This window comes from Lithobates pipiens, unplaced genomic scaffold, assembly GCF_037356315.1.
Source record: "Lithobates pipiens isolate NorthernLeopardFrog02 unplaced genomic scaffold, aLitPip1_a1.2 Scaffold_13, whole genome shotgun sequence".
Classification (NCBI taxonomy): Eukaryota; Metazoa; Chordata; class Amphibia; order Anura; family Ranidae; genus Lithobates; species Lithobates pipiens.
In genome coordinates this window covers 180,788,158-180,807,531 of record NW_027507718.1, presented here as the reverse complement: position 1 = coordinate 180,807,531, position 19,374 = coordinate 180,788,158, and the positions used below count along the sequence as shown (strand labels likewise).

Here is a 19,374-nt window from a genome sequence, read left to right as displayed (position 1 = left end):
ATTGATTTTTAAATCTGAAATGCTAGCCAGTTTAAATCATGTTCATTTAGATAAATATAACAAAAATAAATTGTTTGTTCTGGGTTTAGATATCCTTTAATGGCTTATATTCAGGGATGGTAACAGATTTGCTTAAGACTATAGAAAAGGCAGAATACTCTAACAATGAAATAATAATATCTAACTGTTACAATGTGATGCCAGAACACCCACGCAGATAAATCAGATGTAATAACGGGGCCTTTAACTATGTAAATTCATACTATAATCTTGGAAATTTCTGGGTGTGGCTTATGAGAAGTGGGAGGGGCCAACCGTGGATGGGCGGGGTCTTGCGCCCCCCCATCCTAAAACTTCACCAGCCGCCACTGATGGAACCCATCCCCTTCTCCATGGGAGCACAGCAAATCTTACCTTGCTGTGTGGTGTCTTCTCCTGTGGTGTCTCCTTCCTGGCAGCGGTGATGGAGGAGTTCGCTCCTCATGTTACAGTTTTCTCTCTCCCGGGCGAAATGGGAGAGAGAAAGCAGGAAGTGACATCTAACTCAGATGTCAATCAAACCACCTGGCTGTAGTAATCTTCGGAAAGCGCCACAAGGTTGGATAAAAGCCCGCAAATGAAGCACCACGTCTGCAATCTCGGTGTCACACTGTGTCCAGCGTCTGAACACAGTGCACTTAAGGATCTTTTTTTTGATTTTTTTTTTAAGGGACAGATTTTAAAAAAGTTTTTTTTTTTGTGACTGCCTGGAGGTGTGCCCCCTATAGACGGGCCGCCACTGGTTCCAACCCCTTCCTACTCTAACCAAAACAAAAAAAAAGTTTTGCCTTTAGGTAGACGTACATTTTAAAATCTCAAGCTCATATATTAGGGTTGCTCTAACAATGGACTTTCAGCTGTGCATTTTTATAGCAAACCTGTAAACCAGTTCTGAAGATCTGCAGCTGCTGTCCTAATGTGCTGTTGTCCTGTCTAACTATGAGCACCAGCACATTCCTTGGGAAACATGATGCAAATATTAAATATGTGAAAGTATATAAAATGTCTTGAGATCAGTGAATAAAAACACCATTTCCCAAACTCAATAGACAAATCACAAAACCACTAAGCAGGGGATTTTTAGGGTGTCCGAATATACAGGCATCAACAACAAATCTATAAAATAAATGTATTTACAATTTCATTTTAAAACCACCACAAAAATTTAAATATTAAATATATATATATTGGAATTTTGGGTTTAAATTGAATATGTGAAAATTGTTAATTGCATGGAAATGGACATGCCGTCCCAGCACCCAGGTGACACAGTGATCAGGTAAACCACAAAGAAATACAGCGCTAAAAAGTACCGTAATATATAAATCAAAATAAAAATCAATGTGAACAGCAGCAGCTAAAAATTGTGAGATATGCACAATTCAAACAAGCAGAAACAGAGGAAAAAGCAAATTAAAAACAAATAAAAAAATAAGTCCGTGATAAACCCACATAAATAGAATAAGAATAATTGTCCAGTGAATAAACAATAATGGTGAATAAAAATTCATCCATAAACAGTGATCCAATGTGAAATCAATAAGTGACGAAATCCCTTAATCACACAGAAGCACCCTGTGAAGTGATCCACCACCACATATATTGAACGCTTACCAGAGGGCAAGCTACAATGAGCTTGTAAAGGTATTAAGGTCAGCAATGCAGCCACAACTCGTCTTCACAATATTGCACCAGAGGCAAGCAGGACAGCTCAGTCCATAAGGCAAACAAGGCAGTCAGCAGGCTGGAGTCCAGTTTTAGGTCTTTGTGTCCGGAACAGTCCCCTTCCCCCAGCACAGTGATCAGGTGATTGGTTTGGGACAGAGTTCTTTATTGTAAAGGTAAAGGGGGAGTAATTTATGCTGTAGAGATTCAGGGTTGCAGTGTTGATCAGCACTGTATTATGGCCTAGAGCGACAAGGCCCAGGCCTAGCCGCACTAGCGGGGGGGGGGGAAAGCTGCCCCCCACACTGTTCTGCCGAACTGCAGTACGACCTTCATCAGGGCAGACAGAAGGAGCAGCTCCGCCAGTGGGCCGGGTCTTGCACCAATCCAGAGGCAGCATAACGTCACTAGCAGCAGCGGAGGAGGGGCCTGCATGAGCTGGAAGTCCCAGTGTTCTGACACAAAGTGTCCGCCTATCGGATAATGTCCGGGCCGTACTGCACAGGCGCAGCGCTTGCGCAGTACGGGGGCAAGGAGAAGCTGAACATCTCCCAAGAAGAGTCCATGTTGAAGCCCCACCATCCAAGTGGACATAGGGTTGCAGATAGTAAGAGCTTCGCTCGCCACGCTTTGGGCACGGCCTCGCTTCGCTCGGCTCTTTTATATTCTAACTCTATGTCCACTTGGATGGTGGGGCTTGAACCTGGATACAGTGCGCAGGCTCCGTTCTTCTTCAGAGATATCCGGCTTCTTGGTGGACACTATGTGATTGGGGACAGTATCTGATAGGACACCGGCAGACAAGGATGCTGGAGGCGCTGTACAAGTCGGCGGGTGGCGGGAAGTGGAGTTTCTGTCTGTCTGTGCGAAGGTCAGGGGGGAGATCTATGTGGAGGAGAGGAAGAAGCTGAGTGGAGTGGTCACAGAGAAAACTGTCAGCACCAACACAGATGGCACCAGGTGAGGCTGACAAGCACAGCACAGAAGTGACAGGCAAGGACAGCTTGCTCTGTATCCTATGTGACAAAAACGTATATAAAAAGTGCAAGTGCAGTGCTAAAAAATATGCATCAATACGTACAAGTAAATATTGTGCACACTGAGGTGTTATCACATTGGATTGGCCAGGCACCAGCTATTTAGTCACTATTTTTTATGGTGAAGGGATCCACCACCCATCCATCAACTGTTGATTGATTTATGGACTCATATTTTGTTTTTTGATTGCAATTTGGTTTATCCACTCAGGCACTCTGAGTGCTATATGGGACATCTGATTTTATTGCACTTTATTTAATCTATACTTTGTATTCCATTCATTTTTACTTGCTGTGTTTGCACATGATTATTATGTTTGTCACTATTATATGCTGATCCACCTTCAGTTTTAGACTGTTTGCACATATCAAGCTCACTGCAGGAATACCTTTACATTAATATTTACTAGTACGCATTGATGCATATTTTTTTACCACTGCACTTGCACTTTTTATAGAAGTTTTTGTCACATACTATACAATGGCCAATATTCAACAGTGCAGCACCATTATTATGTACTTCAATGCCCTCTGTCTCTGACCGTCCCTTGTGCCATGCCTGCAGTCTCTGACCATCCTTTGTGCCATGCCCGCAGTCTCTAACCGTTCCTTGTGCCGTGCCCGCAGTCTCTGACCATCCCTTGTGACATGCCCACAGTCTCTGACCATCCCTTGTGTCCTGCCCGCAGTCACTGACCAAGCCTTGTGCTGTGCCCGCAGTCTCTGACCATCCCTTGTACCATGTCCGCAGTCTCTGATCATCTCTTGTGCCATGCCTGCATTCTCTGACCATCCCTTATGCCATGCCAACAGTCTCTGACCATCCCTTGTGCCATGCCTCCATTCTCTGACTGTCCCTTGTGCCATGCTCACAGTCTCTGTGGACTCTTATTTAAAGAAAGAGCTGTGTTACCAGAGACCCCCTTACATCAGAATTTCCCTTTACACCAGAGTCTGCAGCAGTCCATTTTACATCAGAATTATCAGAGTTCTGCTTTTCATCGGGGTCCACAGAGTTCCCCCTTACACTGTAAAGAAGAACCCTGTGCTGGGTTTTATTAACCTGACCTTCAAGTAAATGGAGAAAAGTTTTTTGCCAGCACATCATGAGAAACTTACGCTAGAGCGAAGCCCTACAGTACTGTGATGTCACCGCTGAACATCTTTTCCTGGTCTTCATTCCAGGTTTGCAACCTCCGGCTACATGAGTGGCCAGGGGCGCAATGACATCACTCCCTCTCATGTGTGCGGGAGCCGCCATTTCTGCCACAGGCTCTGAAGGTCCAACACTGTAAACCAGACCTGCAGAGCGCATGTGCCAATGGTGTCATCGGCTGCATGCACTCTGAATATTTCTTATTTTGCCTTCTAGTAACAGTCATTGTCTCCCTCCCATGTTTCCTATACTCACCTTTCCCATCTGACTGCATAGGACCTTTGAGGACAGTGTTAGGATGGAAAGCATAATAGGATCAACAAACATTCATTTGCTTATTTTCTCTGGGTAGTAGGATCTCCGAAGTGTTAATTTCTAAGCATTTCTGGGTTCAGAGCTGTTAAGCTTCACATGAACTAGCATCCTCAGTTGAATACAAAGAGAACCCGCCACCTGCACTATGCCTTCACAGAAGTAGTAGCAATAAAGTTACATTGAAAAAGAATAATTAAACATTTCAAGTTTCATATGCCCATATATCTTAGATGTCACTACGCATGCTGAAGAACAGCAATAATTTTAGAGCCATTATTCATAGTTATCTCTAAATATATGAGCTGTAAAGATGTGTCACCTATAAACAATTCTGGGTACCATAGTTTTTTGCCATTGCATGGGTGCCGTGCAAAATTGAGGCGTGTATTATTTGGTATCTATTTTCTTGGTGTAACCTCAACTTATATATTTTAAGAGAAAAATCTGAATTATATTGTTTTTGTGTTTATTAAAATTTATTTGAGTGTATGTTTTTCTAAAAATATGAATTTGATAAACAGGACAGCAATTATTATGTGGCATAAAAATCGCAACTACTATAGCCAGCATTTGGCTTTAATTTTCACATCTTAATTGAACCAGCTGAAGTTAGAAGATGATTGGTTACTATTCACATCTCCTCCAGATTGTGTCCGTTTTAGTTGTGGTAAATTCTCCCCCCACTCCATTATGTTTTCTGGGTTTTAAAGTCATCTTTGGGCCTAAAATGTGTATTTTAACAAGTATTCAGAAAATGTATGATTTCAGAGGTCTTTGGTGGACCTAATGTCTATAATATAAACTTTAATATTTATGTAAAAAAAATTAAAAAATGCCCTTCCAGAAAAAAGTGTTAATTCATTTTACTTATACCTTCTAAAATTGAAATGCTTTCCTTGAGTGGTTTATCACATTCAAAACCATTTAAAAAAAAATGTATGCGTCTATTGGGTATTTTTAATGTACTGAATGTTCTTGCTTACAGGACAACTGCGTAACTGTACCTAATTCTGGCCAGGAAGATGCTGACAGGGATGGAATTGGAGATGCATGTGATGATGATGCTGATGGAGATGGGATACCAAATATTCAGGTTCAAAGGATTGTCTTCTAAAGGATAATTGTTGCCAAAATTGTTATCAAAGTTGAACAAAGAAATTTTTTTTATTTACCCTTATTCTGATACCCTGTTTTAATAGCCTAGTAAAATAAAGGATCAGTTCAGTGTCAGACTATTTTCTTCTACTGTTGATTAAAGTGGACCTATTCTTATTCTATAATTTCAGCAAAGTTTTTATATGTTTAATTGATAATTGGTGTCTGTTGAATAAGTGAATCATTCTGCACACAATGTATTCAGCCCCTTCTGCAGAATGATTAGAAGATGGAGGGAGTATTACTAAGTCTAACTAAAGGCAAGGATTTTTTTTTGTTTGTTTTGAATAGTGTGGAAAGGAATTAGAAAAACCTGTCAGTTCTTTTTTGCTGTCTGGGTGCCCGTTCCGGAGACTAACCCTCACTATTTGTCCTGTTTACCAATAACAATGAGAGTGAAAGAAAATCCCAAATTTTGAGTTGTCAAAGGATCAGGTTTAGAAAGGAAAAATGGAGACGCGAGTTGTGGTGACCATAGTGACAACCAGGGATTCCCTCATTTTGGAGGGATCTCCTCCAACCTCTTATTTTGGCTATGGCAAGGGCAAGTGAAGGGAAACCTCCATAATGGGACGCAGATGACAAAAAAAGAAACCTGACAGGTTATACGTTTTGCTTACTTCTACCTAAAATGAAAACGGCAACAAAAGTTGTTTTCAAATATTCTTTTATATACCAAGCTTGCTTACCTTGAAAGTTGTATTGGATTTTGATAATCTAGTTTTTCTATAAGACTATTTTTTGTTAATGAAAAATCATAAGCCGCGCTAAACAAATACAAACGACTAATTGTGCAATAATATTGGAATAAATATTATACAGGGTATAACAGCCCTATATACATACGTGATATAAAACACACATGTGTTAATATCTCAAAACCCAAAATCTAACCACTGCAATTTAACACATACAGTAAAATTCCATAGCATAAACCTATAAATGCATAAAAAATGAAAAACATAAACACCCAGTATATAAACAATAAGTCCGTGTATAGGAGCCACCAGAATGGTTGACATAGAGCTGTAAATAAAAATCCTCTAAAGATAAACCACAATATTCGTAGAGGTTCACCACTAGGTCCAAAATGGAAAAAGTTGTGTTCAATCCACCACCAACATACGATAAGGTTTGCTGCTCACCAGATAGGCATGACCCCCCACTACAGAGGGTCACACGAGACTTATGAAAATAGACACCACTTCCAGCCAAGGGGGGGTTCCTCGATGTCCTCCTGGTTCCACTGCTCCAAAAGCCCCTGGATGATGCAATTTTGTTGCGAAACGCGTAGGCCTGAGCGGTACGCTACTTATCACCTCGTGTTTGTGATGGGTTCCAGGAGAACGGGTCTGTCCGTGTGCGTCCGGCCGGCGCTACGGACTTAAGGCTTATTTTCTTTTACACACTTGTAAGTGTATTTTTACTTTTTTTATCCTCATAATAAAAGGGTTTTACACTATTTCGAGTTCTATTTTTCCCTTTATGATTTTGATGCCCCTGCCTCTGAGTCCTCCCTCTGGACCTCTGAGTTAAGCGTCCAGGAGTGAGTCTCCTTCCCAAGATCTTTTGGAGCAGTGGAACCAGGAGGACATCGAGGAACCCCCCCTTGGCTGGAAGTGGTGTCTATTTTCATAAGTCTCGTGTGACCCTCTGTAGTGGGGGGTCATGCCTATCTGGTAAGCAGCAAACCTTATCGTATGTTGGTGGTGGATTGAACACAACTTTTTCCATTTTGGACCTAGTGGTGAACCTCTACGAATATTGTGGTTTATCTTTAGAGGATTTTTATTTACAACTCTACGTCAACCATTCTGGTGGCTCCTATACACGGACTTATTGTTTATATACTGGGTGTTTATGTTTTTCATTTTTTATGCATTTATAGGTTTATGCTATGGAATTTTACTGTATGTGTTAAATTGCAGTGGTTAGATTTTGGGTTTTGAGATATTAACACATGTGTGTTTTATATCACGTATGTATATAGGGCTGTTATACCCTGTATAATATTTATTCCAATATTATTGCACAATTAGACGTTTGTATTTGTTTAGCGCGGCTTATGATTTTTCGTTTTACCTATTCTGTATTTATGTGACACAGTGAAGCCGCAGCTGAATATCTATACTATACAAGAAATTCACATAATTTTTTATATATCTTTTTTATATATCCTTTTTATATATCTTTTCCACCTTAGCGCAGTTTTTCCCCTTTTTTTCTTTATTTTTTGTTAATATCTTTCAGTGTTACAACTGAGATCAGAGATTGCACACTTTTGGTCTCATAATTATTACCTGTAATATATGTGTAAATGTGTTATGGACTTGTAATAATACGATCGCTTTCTATTGGTGCAGGATAACTGTGTCTATGTTCCGAATGTGGATCAGAAAAATGCAGATCAGGATAATTTCGGTGATGCTTGCGATAACTGTCGTAATGTAAAAAATGATGATCAGAAGGATACAGACAAAGATGGAAAAGGAGATATATGTGATGATGACATAGATGGAGACAGTATGTTTACATAAATGATACTTTTGTACTTTTTTGGGGCTTTTTTTGCTTACACACTTGCTTCAATGACTGCTCTGGATTAATCTTATTTTAAGTATACACACTTTTTGACCCTCACTTAACCCCAGACCCTGCAGTGGCACTCCAGAATAACAAACCCATAGACTTGACCTATAGCCACTTTAAACTTCTTCTTCCAAATTACTACTGCAGCTAAGCAAACAATTGCTAAAGCATAGAAATCCCCCACCCTTTGTGTTCTCACAGTTAAACATAGAATCACGCAAGCAATGATTCATGCCAAAATAGAAGTCGTATTGTTAAATGTCCAAATACAAAAATCTCGAGTCCCTGGGTGACATATTACTTACCCTCCTATTTTGATGAAATCCTGATTCTTCCTTAGCCAGTCTTTCCCGTGCTAGGTAATGTTTAGCCTCACTCATTCATTCAAGCGAATGCTTACCTTCCTCCAGGGAGTCCTCCATTCCCCCTCTATTTCCCCCTAAAACGTTTCTCTCCCCTCTCCTGTTCACGTCAGCAACATAGAAACTTTGCCTTCTTGTTTCCACTGCTATGATTTTGTAGTGATGAGTTTGCCTTCCTGTAGGCCTTGGCCCCATTGTAGTCCTTTTTCTAGTGCATTATATTACTAGCCTACCCAGTTTTCCAAACCCTGATTGGTACACTCAGCCTAGGAGTCTTTTTTAGCTTATGCCATTTCCTAGTATCAGGGCCGGTGCTACCACTAGGCGGATTAGGCAACCGCCTAGGGCGCACTGCCGCCTAGGGCGCCCGTCCGCTGGCTATTTTACTCCCGCACTGTCTGTCCTCCATAGAGCCATGTTAAGCAGCACTACCAACCCCCCCCCCACCTCCTCCCAGGTCTCCGCTCTACAGTACAGGGTTACGACACACTAATCCCTCCTCTCTGCTCTTCTATCATATGAGCAACGAGCGAATGTGTCACATGTCTGTCCAGCAACACCCAGGGCGCTCTCTGCTGTGTATCAGTGTCACTGTCAGGCAGCAGCCCCCCTTCTCCTCTCCCTCTCCGTTCTCCCTCTCACACTGTCAGACAGTCTGTGACATGTCATGTGACTGTCCCACCGTGGAGCACACAGCAACACTGTCCATTTCCTGTGTGTGTCCAGGCCAGCAGCACAGCCCCCCTTGGCTCCCCCCCCCCCTACACTCTCCTGGCCATCACTACTGGAGCGGAGTACATGATGGGAATTGGATATAGCATAGTGTGGCAGTGGCTCTCTGGGCTTGGGGACAGATGTAGCTTGGGCTGGCTGGAACTGGAAGAGGCATCAGGCACTGCACTGACACAGAACAGAAGCAGCAGGCAGGTACACAGGCAGTACAGCAGAGTTGGTGCAACTGCAAGCGAGGAACAGGTGTTACTGGTGTGCTAAGTAAAAACTGTTGAGTTAATGAGATTGTATATGTGATGACAATGAAATGTAGTTTTAAAATGTGTGTGTATATATATTATATTGACTGATCTGCCCCCCCCCCCGGCTGCACTTGATGGTCGCTGGCGAGGCTGTATTTGATGGTCGCTGGCAAAGCTGCATTTTGGTCACTGGCAAAGTTGCATTTGATGGTCACTGGCGAGGCTGCATTTGATAGTCGCTGGTGAAGCTGCATTTGATGGTTGCTGGCGAGGCTGTATTTGATGGTCGCTGGCGAAGCTGCATTTGATGGTTGCTGGCGAGGCTGCATTTGAAAGTCGCTGGCGAAGCTGTATTTGATGGTCACTGGCGAGGCTGCATTTGATGGTCGCTGGCGAGGCTGCATTTGATGGTCGCTGGCGAGGCTGTATTTGATGGTCGCTGGCGAAGCTGCATTTGATGGTCGCTGGCGAGGCTGCATTTGATAGTCGCTGGCGAAGCTGCATTTGATGGTCACTGGCGAGGCTGCATTTGATGGTCGCTGGCGAGGCTGTATTTGATGGTCGCTGGCGAGGCTGTATTTGATGGTCGCTGGCGAGGCTGTATTTGATGGTCGCTGGCGAGGCTGCATTTGATGGTCGCTGGCGAGGCTGTATTTGATGGTCGCTGGCAAGGCTGTATTTGATGGTCGCTGGCGAGGCTGTATTTGATGGTCGCTGGCGAGGCTGTATTTGATGGTCGCTGGCGAGGCTGTATTTGATGGTCGCTGGCAAGGCTGTATTTGATGGTCGCTGGCGAGGCTGTATTTGATGGTCGCTGGCGAGGCTGCATTTGATGGTCGCTGGCGAGGCTGTATTTGATGGTCGCTGGCAAAGCTGCATTTTGGTCACTGGCAAAGTTGCATTTGATGGTCACTGGCGAGGCTGTATTTGATGGTCGCTGGCGAAGCTGCATTTGATGGTCGCTGGCGAGGCTGCATTTGATAGTCGCTGGCGAAGCTGTATTTGATGGTCGCTGGCGAGGCTGCATTTGATGGTCGCTGGCGAGGCTGTATTTGATGGTCGCAGGTGAGGCTGTATTTAATGCGTGCTGGCGAGGTTGCATTTGATGGGCGCTGGCGAGGCTGTATTTGATGGTCGCTGGTGAGGCTGTATCTAATGGGCACTGGCGAGGCTGTATTTGATGGTCACTGGCGAAGCTGTATTCAATGGTCGCTGGCGAGGTTGCATTTAATGGTCACTGGCAAGGCTGTATTTAATGGTCGCTGGCGAGGCTGCATTTAATGGTCACTGGCAAGGCTGTATTTAATGGTTGCTGGTGAGGTTGCATTTAATGGGCGCTGGCGAGGATGCATTTGATGGGCACTGGCGAGGCTGTATTTGATAGTCGCTGGCGAAGCTGCATTTGATGGTTGCTGGCGAGGCTGTATTTAATGGTCGCTGGCGAGGCTGTATTTAATGGGTGCTGGCGAGGTTGCATTTGATGGGCGCTGGCGAGGCTGTATTTGATGGTCGCTGGTGAGGCTGTATCTAATGGGCACTGGCGAGGCTGTATTTGATGGTCGCTGGTGAGGCTGTATCTAATGGGCACTGGCGAGGCTGTATTTGATGGTCACTGGCGAAGCTGTATTCAATGGTCGCTGGCGAGGCTGTATTTAATGGTCACTGGCAAGGCTGTATTTAATGGTCGCTGGCGAGGTTGCATTTAATGGTCACTGGCAAGGCTGTATTTAATGGTCGCTGGCGAGGCTGCATTTAATGGTCACTGGCAAGGCTGTATTTAATGGTCGCTGGCGAGGTTGCATTTAATGGGCGCTGGCGAGGCTGCATTTGATGGTCGCTGGTGAGGCTGTGAGGGGGGCGGCAAAATTAGGTTTCGCCTAGGATGTCAAAAATCCTTGCACCAGCCCTGCCTAGTAGTGATGGACGAACTTCCGACGGGACGTTTCGCGAACGCGAAACGCGAACGGACACAAACGTTCGCGAAAACGACCGTTCGCCGCGGGCTCCATTGACTTCAATGGGAGGCGAATTTCGCAAACCTTTAGGTCGAATTTGCGGCCACGGGGTAATTATTAGGGGGTAGCACGTAGTCCCACCACCTGGACAATAGCATAATACATGTATGAGGTGAATTTGGGATCGATAACTACAAGCATTTTTTTTTTATTTGGGAAATTGTTCTGACAATTCAGGACTATGGAGCTAATGAAGGCAATGGAGGAGAGGGAAGGTCAGGGACCAGGGTAGGCAAACAAGAGGGTGCAGGAGATACAGAGCACTGACAGCAGCACCGTAATACAGAGCACTGACATCAGCACCGTGACATACAGCGCTGACAGCAGCTCCGTGACATACAGCGCTGACAGCAGCTCCGTGACATACAGCGCTGACAGCAGCTCCGTGACATACAGCGCTGACAGCAGCTCCGTGACATACAGCGCTGACAGCAGCTCCGTGACATACAGCGCTGACAGCAGCACCGTGACATACAGCGCTGACAGCAGCTCCGTGACATACAGCGCTGACAGCAGCTCCGTGACATACAGCGCTGACAGCAGCTCCGTGACATACAGCACTGACAGCAGCTCCGTGACATACAGCGCTGACAGCAGCTCCGTGACATACAGCGCTGACAGCAGCACCGTGACATACAGCGCTGACAGCAGCTCCGTGACATACAGCGCTGACAGCAGCTCCGTGACATACAGCGCTGACAGCAGCTCCGTGACATACAGCGCTGACAGCAGCTCCGTGACATACAGCGCTGACAGCAGCTCCGTGACATACAGCGCTGACAGCAGCTCCGTGACATACAGCGCTGACAGCAGCTCCGTGACATACAGCGCTGACAGCAGCTCCGTGACATACAGCGCTGACAGCAGCTCCGTGACATACAGCGCTGACAGCAGCTCCGTGACATACAGCGCTGACAGCAGCTCCGTGACATACAGCGCTGACAGCAGCACCGTAAGCAGCCCCAGGAGGAAGTCAGCACAGCACAGGGATGGTGTGATCCCCTCATAATAAGAACCCCCAGGAGGAAGTCAGCACAGCACAGGGATGGTGGGAGCCCCTCATAATAAGAACACCCAGGAGGAAGTCAGCACAGCACAGGGATGGTGGGAACCCCTCATAATAAGCAGCCCCAGTAGAAATATGACACCGCTCAACCTCTTCAAAGAGGAGGGTAGGGGCATATAGTACGGTGTGCTTTTTTGGGTCAGGGAAGTGAGCCAAATGAATTAAGAAGGTCTGTGTGCTTGATTCCAAAAATTGTTTATAGACATATACATGGTCTACTGATCACATGTGTTGAATTCCTCCGAGATCCATGCCTCATTCATTTTTAGAAATGTGAGGTAGTTAACACTGTGGTGAGCTAGGCGAGTACGCTTATCGGTCACAATCCCCCCTGCTGCGCTGAACGTCCTTTCGGACAGGACACTGGATGAGGGGCAAGCCAACAGTTCGATTGCAAATTGGGCAAGCTCTGGCCAGAGGTCAAGCCTGCCCACCCAGTAGTCTAGGGGTTCATCACTCCTCAGAGCGTCCACATCGGCCGTTAACCCAATGTAGTCGGACACCTGACGGTCTAGGCGTTCCCTGATGCTGGATCCGGATGACACCTGTCGATGGGTCGGCTGAAAGAATGACCTCATATCCGAAGTCACCAACACATCTTCAAACCGGCCTCTTCTTGCAGGCGCTGTTGGATTGGTACCCGCAAATCCTTCTCTGGGAGTGGGAATTGCTCCTCTGCCAGCGCACGCAAAAGCAGAATGCAGCATTTCTCGAAGCAAGGCCTGGAAGTGCTGCATTCTGACAGCCCTCTGCGACGGCGGTAACATTTCCGCCATTTTGTGTTTGTACCGGGGGTCTAAGTACGTTGCCACCCAGTACTGGTCCTTGACCCTCATGCTTTTTATACGGGGGTCCCTATTAAAACACTGGAGCATGAAGGCCCCCATTTGCACTAAAGTGGAAGCGGTGTGGTGGCCTGGCTCCTGCTCATCATCCAGGATAATGTCGTCCTCTTCATTCTCCTCTCCCCATCCTCGCACAACAGGGATCCCAGAAAGGTTTAAAGCATGCTCTTCTTGCTCCTGCTCATCCGCCCCGGCACCATCCTCCTCTGACTCCTCATCAGACTCCTGTTGTTGACTTGTCTCAGATAGAGTAGCCCCCCCTGGGAATTCATCCAGCATTGCGACTTCCTCATCTTCCCGCTCCTGCTCCTCCACAGCCTGATCAATGACACGACGCAATGCACGCTCCAGAAAGAAGGCATAAGGTACCATGTCACTGATGGCGCCATGGCTGCGACTGACCAGTTTGGTGATCTCCTCAAATGGCCGCAGAAGTCTGCATGTGTCGCGCATGAGCAGCCACTGGCGCGGTGAAAAAAAACCCAGCTCCCCAGAACCGTTTCTTTCGCAGAGTTCATACAGGTAGACGTTAACTGCACGTTTCTGCTGGAGCAGCCTATCAAGCATATAGAAGGTTGAGTTCCATCGCGTCGGGCAATCGCAAATAAGACGTCTGACCGGCAGATGGTGTCGCCGCTGAATGTCAGCAAGGCGAGCCATGGCCGTGTAAGATCTTCTGAAATGGGCCGAGATTTTCCTTGCCTGCCGCAAGATGTCCTGGACCCCAGGGTATTTGACAAGGAATCGCTGCACGACCAAGTTTAAGACGTGTGCCATGCACGGCACGTGCGTGATTTTGCCCTGTTTCAATGCGCTAAGCAGATTGGCACCGTTGTCACACACCACTTTACCAACTGTCAAATTGAGCGGTGTTAGCCACTCATCTGCCTGTGAACGCAAAGCTGAAAGGAGTGCCGGGCCAGTGTGGCTCTTTGCTTCCAGGCACAACAGACGCAGCACGGCATGGCAACGTCTCACCTGGCATGTGGAATAGGTTCTGGGGAGCTTGGGCGGTGCAGTGGAAGAGACGCTAGCAGCGGAAAAGGAGGAGGCAGCTGAGGAGGAGAGGGAGGAGGATGGAGTAGGAGGAGGAGAAGAAGAGTCAGGCCTGCATGCAATCCGTGGCGGTAAAACCAAATCTACACGGGTGCCACGGGTTACATGCTTGACGGCCGTCAGAAGGTTCACCCAGTGGGCAGTAAAACTGATATACCTTCCCTGCCCGTGTTTGCTAGACCACGTGTCTGTGGTCAGATGTATCTTGGCACCGACACTGTGTGCCAGAGATACATTCACTTGCCGCTGAACATGGCCATATAGCTCTGGGATGCCCTTCTCTGAGAAATACTTCCTTCCTGGGACCTTCCATTGTGGTGTTCCAATGGCCACAAATTTGCGAAAGGCCTCCGAGTCCACCAGTTTATATGGCAGTAGTTGGCGGGCTATGAGTTCTGACAAGCCAGCCGCCAACCGTTGGGCAAGAGGGTTATCCGGCGTCATCATTTTTTTACGCTCAAACATTAGGCCCACGGAAGCCTGCCTTTTTGCAGAAAAATGTGAGCTTGGCGTGATGGAAGGTGGAGTGGAGGACAATTGTGAGGAGAGAGGAGAAGGAGAAGTAGAAGACGAGGCTGGACGGTGAGAGCCTGCAGTGTGGCTTTGTGTGTTCCGTTGCTCCCACTGGGCTCGGTGATGGCTGCTCATGTGCCTTCTTAAGGCGGTCGTCCCTAGGTGAGTATTGGGCTTACCGCGACTAACGCGTTGACTGCAAAGATTGCAGATGGCAACGCTATTGTCAGCAGCGGACACGTTAAAAAAAGCCCACACTGCGGAGCCATGTGCCGGTGTCCTGGGAGCGCCAGATGTGACCGTACATGGTCGATGACTCGCTCCTGATACATTTGCAGTCTGCTTTGTCCCTGCTGTGCAATGTAAGTCATTGCTGCTTCTCCTCCCTATCTGCTGGTCCATATCTCCCTCTGAACTCCCCTCCTCTTCCTCTCTTGTGGGCACCCACGTGACATCACTAGACACGTCATCATCAACGTCACCTTCCCCACCGCTATAAGTAGAGTAGGCAGCAACACCGGGGACCAACCTCCTCCTTGGGCTGATCTGGGTACTGGCGTCAGACTGCTGAGTAGCGCTTGTTGCTACCTCCTCTTCCTGATCCAATACCAAGAGTGGCTGCGCATCAGAAATGTCCTCTTGATATGGATCGGAAAATAATTCCAGTGACTCAAGCGGAAGGTATGTGGTGGTGGTGGTGGTGGTCGTGTTGTTGGTGGTAGTGTCTTTGGGGGTGCACATAGCAGAGAGTGAAGAAGAGGGTGCAGATCGAGAGGATGAGGAGGGTGCAGAAGAGTAAGGCTGAGCGAGCCACTCAACCAAGTCTGGTGCATCCTTTAAAGTAATTGAACGCACCTTCTGCAACTTCCCACTTTGGCTCAAGCCTGTTGCTCCTGCCCTACCCCTACCACCCCTGCGGAAGGGCCTGCCTCTTCCTCTGCATGTCATTTTTTAAATGACCCTGTGACAAAACTCTTAGTCCCTATACCGCTGAAGGACTGCTGCAGTATAGGTGAGCGGTCAGCAGTGGTGCACGTCAACCCTATCTATTGTGGACCTATAGCGGTCCTTACAGAACAGCAGACTGTACCGCACTCAAGCCTATGTACCGTAGCACCCTATACCAAGTTACCAGTCCTTATAAGAACTTTTGTGGACCAAGCAGGTTGTGTATTAGTGTTTAGCAGACTGTACGTCAGTCCCTATACCGCTGAAGGACTGCTGCAGTATAGGGCAGCGGTCAGCAGTGGTGCACGTCAACCCTATCTATTGTGGACCGATAGCGGTCCTTACAGAACAGCAGACTGTACCGCACTCAAGCCTATGTACCGTAGCACCCTATACCAAGTTACCAGTCCTTATAAGAACTTTTGTGGACCAAGCAGGTTGTGTGTTAGTGATTAGCAGACTGTACGTCAGTCCCTATACCAATGAAGGACTGCTGCAGTATAGGGCAGCGGTCAGCAGTAGTGCACGGCAACCCTATGTATTGTGGACCGATAGCGGTCCTTACAGAACAGCAGACTGTACTGCACTCAGGCCTATGTACCGTAGCACCCTATACCAAGTTACCAGTCCTTATAAAAACTTTTGTGGACCAAGCAGGTTGTGTGTTAGTGTTTAGCAGACTGTGCGTCAGTCCCTATACCGCTGAAGGACTGCTGCAGTATAGGGCAGCGGTCAGCAGTAGTGCACGGCAACCCTATGTATTGTGGACCGATAGCGGTCCTTACAGAACAGCAGACTGTAACGCACTCAGGCCTATGTACCGTAGCACCCTATACCAAGTTACCAGTCCTTATAAGAACTTTTGTGGACCAAGCAGGTTGTGTGTTAGTGATTAGCAGACTGTACGTCAGTCCCTATACCAATGAAGGACTGCTGCAGTATAGGGCAGCGGTCAGCAGTAGTGCACGGCAACCCTATGTATTGTGGACCGATAGCGGTCCTTACAGAACAGCAGACTGTACTGCACTCAGGCCTATGTACCGTAGCACCCTATACCAAGTTACCAGTCCTTATAAGAACTTTTGTGGACCAAGCAGGTTGTGTGTTAGTGATTAGCAGACTGTACGTCAGTCCCTATACCAATGAAGGACTGCTGCAGTATAGGGCAGCGGTCAGCAGTAGTGCACGGCAACCCTATGTATTGTGGACCGATAGCGGTCCTTACAGAACAGCAGACTGTAACGCACTCAGGCCTATGTACCGTAGCACCCTATACCAAGTTACCAGTCCTTATAAGAACTTTTGTGGACCAAGCAGGTTGTGTGTTAGTGATTAGCAGACTGTACGTCAGTCCCTATACCAATGAAGGACTGCTGCAGTATAGGGCAGCGGTCAGCAGTAGTGCACGGCAACCCTATGTATTGTGGACCGATAGCGGTCCTTACAGAACAGCAGACTGTACTGCACTCAGGCCTATGTACCGTAGCACCCTATACCAAGTTACCAGTCCTTATAAAAACTTTTGTGGACCAAGCAGGTTGTGTGTTAGTGTTTAGCAGACTGTGCGTCAGTCCCTATACCGCTGAAGGACTGCTGCAGTATAGGGCAGCGGTCAGCAGTAGTGCACGGCAACCCTATGTATTGTGGACCGATAGCGGTCCTTACAGAACAGCAGACTGTAACGCACTCAGGCCTATGTACCGTAGCACCCTATACCAAGTTACCAGTCCTTATAAGAACTTTTGTGGACCAAGCAGGTTGTGTGTTAGTGATTAGCAGACTGTACGTCAGTCCCTATACCAATGAAGGACTGCTGCAGTATAGGGCAGCGGTCAGCAGTAGTGCACGGCAACCCTATGTATTGTGGACCGATAGCGGTCCTTACAGAACAGCAGACTGTACTGCACTCAGGCCTATGTACCGTAGCACCCTATACCAAGTTACCAGTCCTTATAAGAACTTTTGTGGACCAAGCAGGTTGTGTGTTAGTGATTAGCAGACTGTACGTCAGTCCCTATACCAATGAAGGACTGCTGCAGTATAGGGCAGCGGTCAGCAGTAGTGCACGGCAACCCTATGTATTGTGGACCGATAGCGGTCCTTACAGAACAGCAGACTGTACTGCACTCAGGCCTATGTACCGTAGCACCCTATACCAAGTTACCAGTCCTTATAAAAACTTTTGTGGACCAAGCAGGTTGTGTGTTAGTGTTTAGCAGACTGTGCGTCAGTCCCTATACCGCTGAAGGACTGCTGCAGTATAGGGCAGCGGTCAGCAGTAGTGCACGGCAACCCTATGTATTGTGGACCGATAGCGGTCCTTACAGAACAGCAGACTGTAACGCACTCAGGCCTATGTACCGTAGCACCCTATACCAAGTTACCAGTCCTTATAAGAACTTTTGTGGACCAAGCAGGTTGTGTGTTAGTGATTAGCAGACTGTACGTCAGTCCCTATACCAATGAAGGACTGCTGCAGTATAGGGCAGCGGTCAGCAGTAGTGCACGGCAACCCTATGTATTGTGGACCGATAGCGGTCCTTACAGAACAGCAGACTGTACTGCACTCAGGCCTATGTACCGTAGCACCCTATACCAAGTTACCAGTCCTTATAAGAACTTTTGTGGACCAAGCAGGTTGTGTATTAGTGTTTAGCAGACTGTGCGTCAGTCCCTATACCGCTGAAGGACTGCTGCAGTATAGGGCAGCGGTCAGCAGTAGTGCACGGCAACCCTATGTATTGTGGACCGATAGCAGTCCTTACAGAACAGCAGACTGTACTGCACTCAGGCCTATGTACCGTAGCACCCTATACCAAGTTACCAGTCCTTATAAGAACTTTTGTGGACCAAGCAGGTTGTGTGTTAGTGTTTAGCAGACTGTGCGTCAGTCCCTATACCGCTGAAGGACTGCTGCAGTATAGGGCAGCGGTCAGCAGTAGTGCACGTCAACCCTATGTATTGTGGACCGATAGCGGTCCTTACAGAACAGCAGACTGTAACGCACTCAGGCCTATGTACCGTAGCACCCTATACCAAGTTACCAGTCCTTATAAGAACTTTTGTGGACCAAGCAGGTTGTGTATTAGTGTTTAGCAGACTGTGCGTCAGTCCCTATACCGCTGAAGGACTGCTGCAGTATAGGGCAGCGGTCAGCAGTAGTGCACGGCAACCCTATCTATTGTGGACCGATAGCGGTCCTTACAGAACAGCAGACTGTACCGCACCCAAGCCTATGTACCGTAGCACCCTAGACAGACCAAGTTACCAGTCCTGATAAAGAGCTTTGTGGAACAAGTGAGTTGTGAATGATTAGCAGACTGCAGCAGAAGGGCAGCAGTCAAGTATAATATTCTTTCTATATTTGGAAGAAAGAATATTATACGTGTACAAGCCTATTACCGTACCACTGATACCAGTCCTGAAAAGAACCTTTGTGGAACTAATAGTAACAGCAAGTCTTTAAAATTATCCTCACTGCCTGACACACTGCTTCCTGCCTGTCCCTATACAAATTGGCAAAAAAGAGTAGGCTGGAACGATTAGCTGGAACAGCTCTTTTGTGGACCTGATAGTAACAGCTAATGATGATGATGATGATGATGATGAAGAAAGACTAATCTGGCTGAGCTGTCCCTA

General features: G+C 46.9%; 1 protein-coding gene across 1 annotated transcript in view; it reads left to right on the top strand.

Annotated features, from left to right (window-relative positions):
* COMP (cartilage oligomeric matrix protein) overlaps nt 1-19,374 on the top strand; it is a 192,903-nt gene that overhangs the window by 101,186 nt on the left and 72,343 nt on the right. Inside the window, exons 9-10 of the mRNA XM_077475942.1 lie at nt 5,198-5,305; nt 7,731-7,890. Of these exons, the coding sequence (XP_077332068.1) occupies nt 5,198-5,305; nt 7,731-7,890 (268 nt within the window). The remainder of the gene's footprint in view (nt 1-5,197; nt 5,306-7,730; nt 7,891-19,374) is intronic.